The 15,201-nt window shown below is 37.2% G+C and overlaps 2 protein-coding genes across 3 annotated transcripts in view; both read left to right on the top strand.

Annotated features, from left to right (window-relative positions):
* The window catches only part of LOC109832644, a 14,402-nt gene continuing 10,114 nt past the window's right edge, over positions 10,914–15,201 (top strand). Inside the window, exon 1 of the mRNA XM_020400031.1 lies at positions 10,914–10,983. The gene's annotated coding sequence lies outside the window, so the exon portion shown is untranslated. The remainder of the gene's footprint in view (positions 10,984–15,201) is intronic.
* Positions 10,938–15,201, top strand: part of LOC109832643 (transcription termination factor MTERF8, chloroplastic-like) — a 10,079-nt gene continuing 5,815 nt past the window's right edge. Inside the window, exon 1 of one of the 2 annotated variants that reach the window (XM_020400028.1) lies at positions 10,938–11,153. In XM_020400028.1, the coding sequence (XP_020255617.1) occupies positions 11,074–11,153 (80 nt within the window). In that variant the 5' untranslated portion in view covers positions 10,938–11,073. Of the gene's footprint in view, positions 11,164–15,201 lie in introns of both variants that reach the window. The other variant, XM_020400029.1, reaches the window with a different exon arrangement.

Here is a 15,201-nt window from a genome sequence, read left to right as displayed (position 1 = left end):
TCAACCCATCTGATGTCTCTATATGCTCCTTGCTCCTGTAAGATTGGAATGCTATAGTCGAACATTAGCATTGCACATTTAGTATACTCGAGAGACAGAGATGTCAACTGTTGATTTTTTTTTTTTTTTTTTTGTAGCATTCGTTCATAGAAACCAAGAATTAAATGTCATGACAATGTGTTCACATGCATATTTATGTGTGATTAAGCTAATAAAGTAAAGACAAGCCAGATCAGTGTTCTATAAGGCCTGGTGTTATTCCTTTATAATGTTCGATCAAATGCTAACTTCTATATCTTTATTTGTTTTTCTAGCATACGATTTCCCAGTCCTAGCAATGTGTGTATAGAGGAGGTAGGCTGAATTCATGGCACCGCAGTGGAATAAAACTAAATCCCAGAGCTTCAACAGCTGAAACGTAATACTGTACAGATATAATTCAACAGCTGAAAATACTTGGTAGAAGCTATCCTATTCTCATTCTTCTTCATATTTGCTGTTGATTCATCATCATTGAAGCAATATGGCCCTCAAGAATCTTGCTAGCTACAGCTAACTGAGGGTTCATGTATCATTATCCCCCTGAAAGATACGTTGATATTCCGTCCTCCATTCTAACTGTCATTCTAATTTTGGAAGGAAATTTGAGGTTACCAAGTTAGGATGATAAGGGTCCAGAGAGCTTCTCCAAATACAGTGAACATAGCATTTTCTAGAATGCTCTCCTTTGAGGTGCAAAGCACCTTATGTTCATATCAATTACAAGGTTAATGAACACGAAGATACGAGCAATATTTTTATGTTCAAATGCAGCAACAAATTTTTTTTTTCCCCTCCAAGGCTCTAAATAGGGTAACAATCATGAGAACCAACCGTAAAAAGATTAACAGTGTAGAAGTGCGAGAAATAGCAGTTTGTAGTTGTAGTGAATCCTTTCCGTGTAAAATGGACGTAGAGGGAGATGAAGAAGAGGGCATTGATCATTGGAGAACCCCATGGCAAGACAAAGAGTGTTCCCATCTCCTCCAGAGGTGCAGACTTAGATCCCAAGGAACACCAATTTTCATTAATCAGTTTCACTTTCTAATTTTTGAATTTGAACACCCACTTTCAGTGTGAATTAATTTCCTCTTTAGTGTTAAAGGATTATATAACCGTACTCATCTTGAAATCCGATATATAAACAGTTGAAGCGCAAGTATGAAACTCACGCTGTAAAGGTGTAACTAGATGTAAATGCAAATATCCTAACATACAATCTTGAAACTACTCAGACTAACATCCAAATATTCATTCAAACTGACAAAGTCATTGATAGTGCAAAAAAGTGTGAATAGACATAGCATAGTTCTATTAAGAGCTACAGCAATAATTGAAGGGCCTAATTTCCTAATAGCTAGATGAAGAGGTAATTGAGCATGGTTTCCATTTTCATCAATGAAAAACAAGATAAAAAGGAATGTTGGTCTCTTAAAACTTAAAATACTGAATGTAGCAAATTTAAAATTGTATCAATCGGGATGTTTTCCCCTAATTCATCAGTTCTAGGGAAAATTGAAAGAGATAAAGATTCATATACAGAAGAAAGTACACAACTCATGTAACTAAAGTGCATATATCATCTACCTTATGAATTTATGTAAAAAAAAAATCTTAAATAGCCAATATCCTTTTAGCATTCTCCCATTCTTTATCTCCTTGTCTATTTGCATGCTACGGAATTGCTAAATGTAAATTCTCATGAAGTGTACCGTAACGCAATTGAATGAAAATGTATCTTCAGGTATACAAAATGCTTTACCACTGAAGAAGCAAAGAAATAAATGATGCAAGCATGTGGTCGCCTTCTTGTTAGGGCGGCTACATTGAACTAGTAGGAGAATGATGACAGCCAATAAGCTTGGGTTGCCATCCATACAAAGTTGCAGCCTGCATGGGCTTTGTCATGTACGATGATTTTATCTGTAAAAGTAGGCTTAATTAAGTCTAATTGTAATGTATATGACTAATTTTAACTGTAAAAAATATTGCCCATATCTTCATGTTCATTTACCTTTTAACTGATATGAACATAAGGTGCTTTGCACCGCGACAGAGAGCATTCTAGAAAATATTATGTCTATGGCATTTGAGACAACCTCTAAAACCTTATCATCCAAAATTAGTAGCCTCAAAACTTCCTTCCGAAATTAGGATGACAGCTTGATGGAATATGGAATGCCCCCGTATCTTTCAGCGGATTATAATGCATGCACATCAATTATGTGTATCTGGCAAGATTTTTGAGGGTTAGATATATTTGGCATACTTGAATGATGATGAAACAGAAATATGAAGAGGATCAGGACAGGACAAAAATTGAACCTCAAAAGTTTTTAAACTGTCCAGGTATTTTCAGGTGTTGAATTATAATTTATATGTGTACCACATTATAATTCCTTGCATAAACAGATGAAACTCTGGGCACTTTATCTTTATTCAACTACAATGCCATGAGTCCAGCCTATCTCCACTATACATACAATTCTAGAACTGCAAAATATATCACATGCTATCAAACAAACATAGATACAGATAATAAGCGCTCATGCTATTCGAAGTTAGCACTTGGCCAAACTTTGTAAAGGAATAAGACCAACTCTTAGAGAACACCGATCTGGATATGTCTACACTCTATTAGGTTATCATGTAACTGTACATACCAAGGTTTTAAATATCAGATACCGGAGAAATATCGGATGGCCAAAATTCATATCGGATTGTAGATATCGGAGAAATATCGGGAATATGTGGGAAATATCGGAATGACAAAACAGATGTTTGCATATATAATATAATGTACTAAAATGTAATCTCAACTTACTTAATGAAATCTAAGCATACAAAATGTAAATAATATATGTTTAGGATCACTAATCAACCTTATAAAATAAACAAGAGTACAAATCAACATTGCTACATATCATCAGATTTTTCTGTAAGTCAAAACGTCAATTGATATAATGGGAAAACATGATATCTCGCCCAAAAATTACCAAACACGGTATATTGTTTTGTGACAACTCATATAAAAGGATATATCAGCCAACATATCGGCTAATATATCGGCTACATTAGGGATATAACGCCCAAAATAGCCAAAATACGGTAAATGATATTTAGAGACCATATCGGTTGTGGCAAGCCTTGTAAAAGGATATATCGGGGGATATAGCATATGAAAACGGCGAAGAAATTATGAAAAATGTGAAGAAAAACCCAAAACAGACTCCACCATACCCTGGTATAGTGTCTGCCATGGGTGTGACAGAATCTGCCCTGTCTGCCATGGGTGTGGTCTGCGTCACACCCTGGTGTGGCAGAATCTGTCCTGTCTGCCATGGGTGTGGTCTGCGCCACACCTTAGTGTGGCAGACTCGTTTTTAGAATCCTTCTTTATTTGGGAATCCTTCTTTGTTTGGGATTGTGTTTTATTATAAATAGGACCACGTTTTTTAGGGTTTCTCAAGGAGAGAAAAGGAAAGAATTAGCATTGTTTTGAGCACTTTGCGAGGGAGATATTGTGAGGGAGTTGAGAGCTTTGGTTAGGGTTATACTTGAGTGATTTTGTGAGTTATAACCCGTTATATTTCTCCTCCATATAGTAAAATCTCCCCATCCTCTCCCCGTGGACGTAAGCAATTGCCGAACCACGTAAATCCTTGTGTTTGGTTTGATTTGTGTCGTATTTTGGTGAATTGCACTCTTGATTTGGTTTGGTTTTCTTCTCTCATCATTCACCGACTCGTTTGGTTCTTGAGCACGCTTCCGCACGACGCACAACAAGTGGTATCAGAGCTCGGGCTATGCTTGGGCTATTTGGAGGAGTAGATCAATTTGGAGGCTCGTCTAGGGCTTCGTTTGGTGATAAAGGTGGGATCTTTTGGTAAAGACTCTATCTTTTTAGTTTTGGATCTATTCTTCGTTCGTTGGTGCGTTGAGAAAGGATGTCGGGGAAAGAAGGTGCTTCGTGTGTCGAGGATGGAGCTTCTGGCGCGAAAACCATTCAGAGTTTGAATATCCACTCTATGAAGATAGATGTGGAGAAGTTTAATGACACAAACAATTTTGGATTATGGAGATGCGAGGTTTTGGATGCGCTGAACGCGCAGAATTTGGAGGATACATTGGATCTAGATGGTAAGCCAGATGAGATTGAAGAGAAGGTTTGGAAGAAGATGATTCGAACGGCGTGTGGTGTGTGTTAGACCCTAGAGGGGGGATGATTAGGGTCTTATGCTAATCTAATCCGATTATATGCCAATAAAAACTAATTAACAAATTATCCTAATAAGTATGAAATACAACAAGTTATATGAGCTAGGATAAGCAATATGAACAACAAGATATATCCTAACAAAGAGATATAGGTAATGTATGTGCAAAGATATATAAACTAACACAAAGGTGATATAATTAAACTACAAATATATCCCCGACTCTCGACACACACTTCTCTCGGTGTACAAGTGTATTACAAAGTGAATCTCACAATAAGGCTCAATACAATAAATGTTTGTTCTCTACTATGGATGAGAACACAATGAAAGCTCACACTCAATTGTTACAACTCTCACCAACCCAAAATATATTATAAATGTAAATACAATAAGCTCAAGTGGGTGTGTGTAACAATGAGATAAAATCAAATCTAACTTAAATAGCAAACTAGCAATAATAATAATATGAAAATCAATAATAAAATTGCTAGAGAAAAGAGTTAGAAAACTTCTCAATAGATCAAGAGGTAGAAGGAGAATAGTTGGATGCCCAAACACCAATAGATGATCTCCTTAAGCTCTTGTGAAATTGATTTCACAAACTCAAACTTCCAAATGCTTAAAAGCTTCTTAAACAATCTTAAACCAAATTAAAACCCTTGTTAAAACTCTTTTAAACTTGGTTAAGAAACTCTCTTAGATCATAGAAAATAGTTATGGCAAAGGGGTATATATAGGCTTGAAGAAACCAACCCCAAAAACCCCCCAAAAAACATTCTGCAACGGCTCTAAAAAGAGCCGTTGGAACTACAGCGGTCGACCGATGAAAATCGCGGTCGACCGCGAACAAGGTCAGAAACAGATTTGTTTTCCAGAGAGTTCGTCGGTTGACCGCACTGTAGCACGGTCGACCGATAGTACTGTAGCACTATATATGTAGCTCTGTAAAATCAATTAAAAATAGTAAATCAACTCCAAAAATTGTGAAATTTTGAGGGAATGTTCTAGACATGTATAAGAACATGTTAGAGAAAGAATTTCTGAAAAAGCATTTCCCAGTTGAGAGAAATAAATATTTGAACACAAAAATATAGTTTCTGAAAATCTGCTGTGATACACTATTTGAACACAAAAATATAGTTTCTGAAAATCTGCTGTGATACACGATTTTGTAAAATCAATTAGGTACAGTAAATCAACTCCTGTGATACACGATTTTGTAAAATCAATTAGGTACAGTAAATCAACTCCAAAAATAGTAAAATTTTAAGAAAAGTTTATAAACATATAGATAAACATGTCAAAGAAAGAATTTCTTGAATACCACTTCCCATTTATGAAAACTCATCTGTTTTGTAAAACATGTACGAACATGTGCACGAACAAAAACATGATTTTGTAAATTCCATTAAACATAACAAATCAATTCCAAACTTGATGAAACTTTGCAAAATATTTATAAACATGAAAACAAACATGTTACAAAAATAAATTTTCAATTTTCATTTCTTAATTGTGAAAACTCATTATTTTGTAAAAACACGCATGAATATGAATTTGTTAAGAACATGTTTTTGACAAAAAGAGTTTAAACGCATATTGAAACTTTATGAAATGTCTTCATAAACATTATAACACATGAATATAAAGTAAACATGGTCAATAAAACAATATCATAAAGTTTTCTCAAAATAGCTCATTTTGTGAGAAAATCCAATATTGTGTGTGTGTATGATATTGAGCTTAGAGTATTAAACACACATAATATAAACCTATACTAAATATACCCAAGCTTGATGAATGTCTTAAATGAGCATGACTTGGTAAACTTTGGGGAAGAAGCTTGTAATTGGATCTTTAACTTGAATTGACGTTGCTTCACTCCACAATTCCGCCAACCTCCATTTGATATGATCGTTAAAGCTCGATTCCATCCATCCTCCAACTCGTTGTTTGTCTATAATAAATAGAAATATACCAACACTAGACAAACAACATTAGTGGTAAATTATTTGTTAAACATCATCAAAACAAAGAGGCTAATAGTGTGATTAGGTCTTGTTTGACTCAAGATCTAAAATATGATGTGATGAATGAGACTTCTGCAAAGAAGATTTGGAAGATTTTTGAAAGCAAGTATCTGACAAAGAGTATTGAGAACCGCTTGCATTTGAAGAGGAGACTTTATCGTTTCCAGTTGAAGAAGAGAACCTCAATTAGAGATCACATGAACACCTACACAAAGCTTCTTGCGGATTTGGCGAATGTGGATGTCATCCTTAGCCGACGAGGAATATGAGACCTTCGTTCTTACTCTGATTAATGGGAAGGCATCACTTTCGTATAGTGAGGTCACCGCTGCACTTGTGAATTATCAGCTTCGAAAGAAGGATAAGGAGGCTTCAGTTGAGCCGGTAGCGGAGACATTGATCGCAAGAGGGAAGGGTCCAAACTGAAAGAATTAGAAGTCACAGTCTAGAGTAGGACATCCTACAATTGGAAAAGATCAGTGTGCTTGGTGCAAGGAGACTGGTCATTAGAAGAAAGACTGCCCAAAGCTCGACGAATGGATGAAGAATAAGCAGAAGGGAAAAGGGAAGCAACCATCATCAGAAGCAAACATCGTATCGGATGGTAATAATTCTGACTCTTCTATTTATTCGCTTTCTATCAGTCCTACAGATAGCTATTCGAAAGAATCTGAATGGATGTTGGATAGTGGTACCACCTATCATGTGTGCCCTAGAAGGGAATGGTTCTCCAGTTTTGAGAAGCTGGATAGTGGTGTGGTGTACATGGCTGATAACCGTGCATGCTAGATCCTTGGGATAGGAAGAATTCATATTAAAATATTTGACGGGACTGTTAGAGAGTTAAATGATGTGAGATATGTTCCTTCTTTAAGGAAGAACTTGATCTCAATTGGAGCTTTGGTTGGAGAGGGTCTGAATGTTCGAATTGAGGACATGGTTCTCAAGATTGTGGAGACTCTCAGATTGTGATGAAGGGCGTCAAGAGGAATAATCTGTATTACTTGACTGGAGGTATAGTGGCAGGTGGAGAACTGGCGACTTCTGTTGATTCGACTAGACTGCGGTATTTGGGGCTTGGCCATTCCAGTATTGATTCCTCGCATAGATTGAAAGAGAGTATAAAGACCTGCAATTTAAAGTCCAGTGAACATGTTGATGTGAGCAAGAAGACCGAGGTGAAGTGTGGCACCTCTATTTACCGTGCTAATGGTCGTTCTAAAGGAGATCACGTGGATGTTTGGGGGCCTTCCAAGGGGGCATCATTGGGAGGTAATAGACGTTTGGTTTCCTTTGTTGGTGACTGTTCTAGGCGTGTTTGGGTTGCAACCAAATCCCCTTTGGATAAAGTCCTAGTGTATCTAACAGATTGAAGAAGTGTGTGATAGACAGAAAGGTGAAGGTACTCCATTCTGATTTTGATGAGAGGTACAAGATGGACCTGTTTCTGCATTGGAGCAGAGCTCACGACATTTCGAGATACTTCGTTGGAAAGGAAATCTGCTAGATAGGGTGACAAATTTGGAGAACCGTGCCTTGCTGGAGGAGGATCGGTGTTTGTTGTCAAGCAATGGTTTGTAGAAGAGTTTCTGGACCGAGGCTTCAACATATTTGGGTCATCCTATTAAAGAGTTGTCAACTACTGTGATTGGAGGTAAAACTCCATTGGAAGATAGGTCTGGTAGTGTCACTTCGGTTGAGGCTTCGATGAGGGAGCTATTTGACTCTCAGCAGGTGAAGAGTTTTAGACAGACCTTAGATGTATCGCAGCGGGTGGAGTTTGATGCTACTCCACATTGGGTGAAGATTACTCCAGATCATACTGCATTATTTGGGATTTCAGCTGAGGTGACACAGCTTAGGGATCATTTGGATTTAGGTGCAGATGATGAGTTGGGTTCTGATTCGAATGTAGCTGATAGATACAGTTTGGATATGGCCATTGGTTCACCTCAGGTGGAGGTGTTTGAGGCCATTAGAGGTGCTATCAGCCGCAGAGTTAATGATATTGGAGAAGGGTTGCTAACTCTTTTATTGGTTTGAGGTCGTTCGCGGCCATTTGGATGAACTACGTGCAGCTTGATCCCTTGGGAGAGGGGGTACGTAGGCAACCATATTGGTGCAGCCGAGTTTGGAGAGACGACACATTGGTGCTCATGTTTGTGTCGGCTTAGTGTTGGGAACACTTCGCCGAGGTGGAGAATTGTGAAAACGGCGAAGAAATTATGAAAAACGTGAAGAAAAACCCAAAACAGACTCCACCACACCCTGGTATGGTGTCTGCCATGGGTGTGACAGAATCTGCCCTGTCTTCCATGAGTGTGGTCTGCGCCACACCCTGGTGTGGCAGAATCTGCCATGTCTGCCATGGGTGTGGTTTGCGCCACACCCTGATGTGACAGACTCGTTTTTAGAATCCACCTTTGTTTGGGAATCCTTCTTTGTTTGAGATTGTGTTTTATTATAAATAGGACCATGTTTTTTAGGGTTTCTCAAGGAGAGAAAATGAGAGAATTAGCATTGTTTTGAGCACTTTGCGAGGGAGATATTGTGAGGGAGTTGAGAGCTTTGGTTAGAGTTATACTTGAGTGATTTTGTGAGTTGTAACCCGTTGTATTTCTCCTCCATATAGTGAAATCTCCCCATCCTCTCCCCGTGGACGTAGGCAATTGCCGAACCACGTAAATCCTTGTGTCTCCCCGTGGACGTAGGCAATTGCCGAACCACGTAAATCCTTGTGTTTGGTTTGATTTGTGTCGTATTTGGTGAATTGCATTCTTGATTTGGTTTGGTTTTCTTCTCTCATCACTCACCGACTCGTTTGGTTCTCGAGCACGCTTCCGCCCGGCGCGCAACATATCAGGCCATGTCGGAGATATTTAAAACAATGGTACATACACAATCGACCTTTTGGTGCAGTTTATGCCACTAAGGATTGCCGACATTCTAAACAATGCGACCATGTCTGAACTGGGAAATGTCAATGCCTCACTTTTGTAAGGATATCAGAGAAGGATTTCCCTTAGCCTATTTGTATTCAAGAAAAATTTATTATCAACTTGTGGTATTTATACTGCACAAGAAAAAACATGCTGTTAAGACTTGTACTTGGGTTGCAAACAAGGTCAGTACATAAGTAGGATATCAAGTAGGGAAGTATCACAGGGTGAGGTTACAAGGTGCACCTTGGAGAAAATTGTTTCATGATTGGTTACTGCAGCTTTGTGATTATCTGAGTTTTGGACCAGGGAGTAGATATCTCGAAAACTTTGACTTTAAAATAATTTCAACTGTCGAGTTAATAGCTGAGAATGAAAGAAGTTTGAGGGATCATACATTTTACCGCCTATTTTTTTGGGTTTTTTCAACATATACCCTTAAATCATGCTTATTTGTGAAAATTTCCCTCAATTCTTAGTATTTTGATAACTACCAAATCAACAAATCATTTACATTGAAAAGTTAATTTGTAGATGCTATGTAAAATTAGCAACATATAGTCAAATATTTACTCACCCTATCTAATAAAGTTGTTGAGAATGCACTGTAGATGCTTGGTTGAGGTTAATTCTCTAGATCAAAATTTTCTTTGTTTCTTCAACCAATGTTGTAATAAAGATCCTGTTATAATTTAGTCATATGATTCCGTGCAATTTCTTCGCTATCTTTTCCCGCACTTTTTTTTTTAATTTTCTCTCTCTCTCTTTTGTCTTGTGAGGTGGAGGAGCTAAAGTTCTGATTTTATTACTAGTATTTTCATTTATATAAAATGTATTTTGTAAGCTCTTATGGTTTTCAATTTCAAAACGAGTTCCCATGTAACCCTTGTTTAAGATGCAAGCATTATCCGTTTTCTAGGTTGTACTGATATTCTTCATTTCTTTGCAAAATTCATAGGTGCGCGCTTTTTCTAGGCTTATGCAAGATGAAGTTCCGCAAATAAAGTTGTTTGTAGATAATATTAATTTGAGAAATTAATTTTGACCCAAAATCATGAGACCAATTATGAAACAGATGATGTGTCCTGTTATAATACCTTATTGATCTTAGTTGTAACATCAAGAAAAAAAAAATATTGCGTTTACCTTGCTTCGTGGTTAGTCTCGTTAATTATGGGTCAAAAAAAAAAATACTCTTCTACTAAATTGCTATTGTAATATTCATATAGTTTTAATTCTAAATGGTGAATCCAAAGATTAAATTTAACAATCATTCTTCTTATAATTTGGCTAAAATTATATTTCATATACTTTGTTTTTATTCTAGTAATTGTAAGTTAAGTCCAACGCTGAAAGTTATCTTTTAATTATTTGTAATTTTTTTTATTGTTTCCTTAGTTGTAAATTTACAGAGTACTTTTTTTTTCTTTTTGGACCCAAGATTCACGAGACGAAAACTATCCAAATACTACAACGGTAATTTAGTAGAATCTTTATTTCTCTTCAAGATTGGGATTATGCAAAGTAAGTAGCAGTTATACAACGCCCTAATGAAGGAGCTACCAAATATGCATTATGCAATAAAACAAATCTACAAGTACCATGCAAATAATGTTACTCTAAGGGCTATAATGCAAAAATTGTTTTATTATTGAGAAGAAAAAGAGCAGGGGTTTACGAGCAGAGATAAATCTTAGAAGTGGGGGAGAGAGGGGGAGGGTTTCGTTAGTAATTGTGAAATCCAGCAGTGAAGAGGTAAGGATTCAAAGACTTCTCTTTGGAGCTTGAAAATCTCTTGCATTCATATTTATAGATATCTTCAATTTACTTTGATGCTTTAAAAATATGATTTTGTTTCTTAAGAAGAGCCTCTCTCTTGCTCCTTCATCCTGTTCAGTTCCCAAAAATTCCACCTTTTACCTTCAATTCTTTTCCGGACAAATTTTCAAAACCAACCTATTTGGACTTTTATTCCCAAAAAAAGACCCGTTTCACATTTATTTAGAGAAACCGACCTGGATTCAGCCTCAGCGCTGAAACCAGGTCGGCTTTTGAAAAAAACTCTCCGAAACTTCACGGGAGTTGAACTCCCGTGAAGTTTTTTGAACTACGAAACTTCACGGGAGTTCAACTCCCGTGAAGTTTCGGAGAGTTTTTTTCAAAAGCCGACCTGGTTTCAGCGCTGAGGCTGAATCCAGGTCGGTTTCTCTAAATAAATGTGAAACGGGTCTTTTTTTGGGAATAAAAGTCCAAATAGGTTGGTTTTGAAAATTTGTCCTTGGACTTTTATTCCCAAAAAAAGACCCGTTTCACATTTATTTAGAGAAACCGACCTGGATTCAGCCTCAGCGCTGAAACCAGGTCGGCTTTTGAAAAAAACTCTCCGAAACTTCACGGGAGTTGAACTCCCGTGAAGTTTCGTAGTTCAAAAAACTTCACGGGAGTTCAACTCCCGTGAAGTTTCGGAGAGTTTTTTTCAAAAACCGACCTGGTTTCAGCGCTGAGGCTGAAACCAGGTCGGTTTCTCTAAATAAATGTGAAACGGGTCTTTTTTTGGGAATAAAAGTCCAAATAGGTTGGTTTTGAAAATTTGTCCGGAAAAGAATTGAAGGTAAAAGGTGGAATTTTTGGGAACTGAACAGGATGAAGGAGCAAGAGAGAGGCTCTTCTTAAGAAACAAAATCATATTTTTAAAGCATCAAAGTAAATTGAAGATATCTATAAATATGAATGCAAGAGATTTTCAAGCTCCAAAGAGAAGTCTTTGAATCCTTACCTCTTCACTGCTGGATTTCACAATTACTAACGAAACCCTCCCCCTCTCTCCCCCACTTCTAAGATTTATCTCTGCTCGTAAACCCCTGCTCTTTTTCTTCTCAATAATAAAACAATTTTTGCATTATAGCCCTTAGAGTAACATTATTTGCATGGTACTTGTAGATTTGTTTTATTGCATAATGCATATTTGGTAGCTCCTTCATTAGGGCGTTGTATAACTGCTACTTACTTTGCATAATCCCAATCTTGAAGAGAAATAAAGATTCTACTAAATTACCGTTGTAGTATTTGGATAGTTTTCGTCTCGTGAATCTTGGGTCCAAAAAGAAAAAAAAAGTACTCTGTAAATTTACAACTAAGGAAACAATAAAAAAAATTACAAATAATTAAAAGATAACTTTCAGCGTTGGACTTAACTTACAATTACTAGAATAAAAACAAAGTATATGAAATATAATTTTAGCCAAATTATAAGAAGAATGATTGTTAAATTTAATCTTTGGATTCACCATTTAGAATTAAAACTATATGAATATTACAATAGCAATTTAGTAGAAGAGTATTTTTTTTTTTGACCCATAATTAACGAGACTAACCACGAAGCAAGGTAAACGCAATATTTTTTTTTTCTTGATGTTACAACTAAGATCAATAAGGTATTATAACAGGACACATCATCTGTTTCATAATTGGTCTCATGATTTTGGGTCAAAATTAATTTCTCAAATTAATATTATCTACAAACAACTTTATTTGCGGAACTTCATCTTGCATAAGCCTAGAAAAAGCGCGCACCTATGAATTTTGCAAAGAAATGAAGAATATCAGTACAACCTAGAAAACGGATAATGCTTGCATCTTAAACAAGGGTTACATGGGAACTCGTTTTGAAATTGAAAACCATAAGAGCTTACAAAATACATTTTATATAAATGAAAATACTAGTAATAAAATCAGAACTTTAGCTCCTCCACCTCACAAGACAAAAGAGAGAGAGAGAAAATTAAAAAAAAAAGTGCGGGAAAAGATAGCGAAGAAATTGCACGGAATCATATGACTAAATTATAACAGGATCTTTATTACAACATTGGTTGAAGAAACAAAGAAAATTTTGATCTAGAGAATTAACCTCAACCAAGCATCTACAGTGCATTCTCAACAACTTTATTAGATAGGGTGAGTAAATATTTGACTATATGTTGCTAATTTTACATAGCATCTACAAATTAACTTTTCAATGTAAATGATTTGTTGATTTGGTAGTTATCAAAATACTAAGAATTGAGGGAAATTTTCACAAATAAGCATGATTTAAGGGTATATGTTGAAAAAACCCAAAAAAATAGGCGGTAAAATGTATGATCCCTCAAACTTCTTTCATTCTCAGCTATTAACTCGACAGTTGAAATTATTTTAAAGTCAAAGTTTTCGAGATATCTACTCCCTGGTCCAAAACTCAGATAATCACAAAGCTGCAGTAACCAATCATGAAACAATTTTCTCCAAGGTGCACCTTGTAACCTCACCCTGTGATACTTCCCTACTTGATATCCTACTTATGTACTGACCTTGTTTGCAACCCAAGTACAAGTCTTAACAGCATGTTTTTTCTTGTGCAGTATAAATACCACAAGTTGATAATAAATTTTTCTTGAATACAAATAGGCTAAGGGAAATCCTTCTCTGATATCCTTACAAAAGTGAGGCATTGACATTTCCCAGTTCAGACATGGTCGCATTGTTTAGAATGTCGGCAATCCTTAGTGGCATAAACTGCACCAAAAGGTCGATTGTGTATGTACCATTGTTTTAAATATCTCCGACATGGCCTGATATGTTGCGCGCCGGGCGGAAGCGTGCTCGAGAACCAAACGAGTCGGTGAGTGATGAGAGAAGAAAACCAAACCAAATCAAGAATGCAATTCACCAAATACGACACAAATCAAACCAAACACAAGGATTTACGTGGTTCGGCAATTGCCTACGTCCACGGGGAGAGGATGGGGAGATTTCACTATATGGAGGAGAAATACAACGGGTTACAACTCACAAAATCACTCAAGTATAACTCTAACCAAAGCTCTCAACTCCCTCACAATATCTCCCTCTCAAAGTGCTCAAAACAATGCTAAATCTCTTCTTTTCTCTCCTTAATTTCACTATATGGAGGAGAAATACAACGGGTTACAACTCACAAAATCACTCAAGTATAACTCTAACCAAAGCTCTCAACTCCCTCACAATATCTCCCTCGCAAAGTGCTCAAAACAATGCTAATTCTCTCATTTTCTCTCCTTGAGAAACCCTAAAAAACATGGTCCTATTTATAATAAAACACAATCTCAAACAAAGAAGGATTCCCAAACAAAGGTGGATTCTAAAAACGAGTCTGTCACATCAGGGTGTGGCGCAAACCACACCCATGGCAGACATGGCAGATTCTGCCACACCAGGGTGTGGCGCAGACCACACTCATGGAAGACAGGGCAGATTCTGTCACACCCATGGCAGACACCATACCAGGGTGTGGTGGAGTCTGTTTTGGGTTTTTCTTCACGTTTTTCATAATTTCTTCGCCGTTTTCACAATTCTCCACCTCGGCGAAGTGTTCCCAACACTAAGCCGACACAAACATGAGCACCAATGTGTCGTCTCTCCAAACTCGGCTGCACCAATATGGTTGCCTACGTACCCCCTCTCCCAAGGGATCAAGCTGCACGTAGTTCATCCAAATGGCCGCGAACGACCTCAAACCAATAAAAGAGTTAGCAACCCTTCTCCAATATCATTAACTCTGCGGCTGATAGCACCTCTAATGGCCTCAAACACCTCCACCTGAGGTGAACCAATGGCCATATCCAAACTGTATCTATCAGCTACATTCGAATCAGAACCCAACTCATCATCTGCACCTAAATCCAAATGATCCCTAAGCTGTGTCACCTCAGCTGAAATCCCAAATAATGCAGTATGATCTGGAGTAATCTTCACCCAATGTGGAGTAGCATCAAACTCCACCCGCTGCGATACATCTAAGGTCTGTCTAAAACTCTTCACCTGCTGAGAGTCAAATAGCTCCCTCATCGAAGCCTCAACCGAAGTGACACTACCAGACCTATCTTCCAATGGAGTTTTACCTCCAATCACAGTAGTTGACAACTCTTTAATAGGATAACCCAAATATGTCGAAGCCTC

Source organism: Asparagus officinalis, chromosome 3 (assembly GCF_001876935.1).
Source record: "Asparagus officinalis chromosome 3, Aspof.V1, whole genome shotgun sequence".
NCBI classification, from domain to species: Eukaryota; Viridiplantae; Streptophyta; class Magnoliopsida; order Asparagales; family Asparagaceae; genus Asparagus; species Asparagus officinalis.
This window is presented reverse-complemented; position numbering and strand designations above follow the sequence as displayed.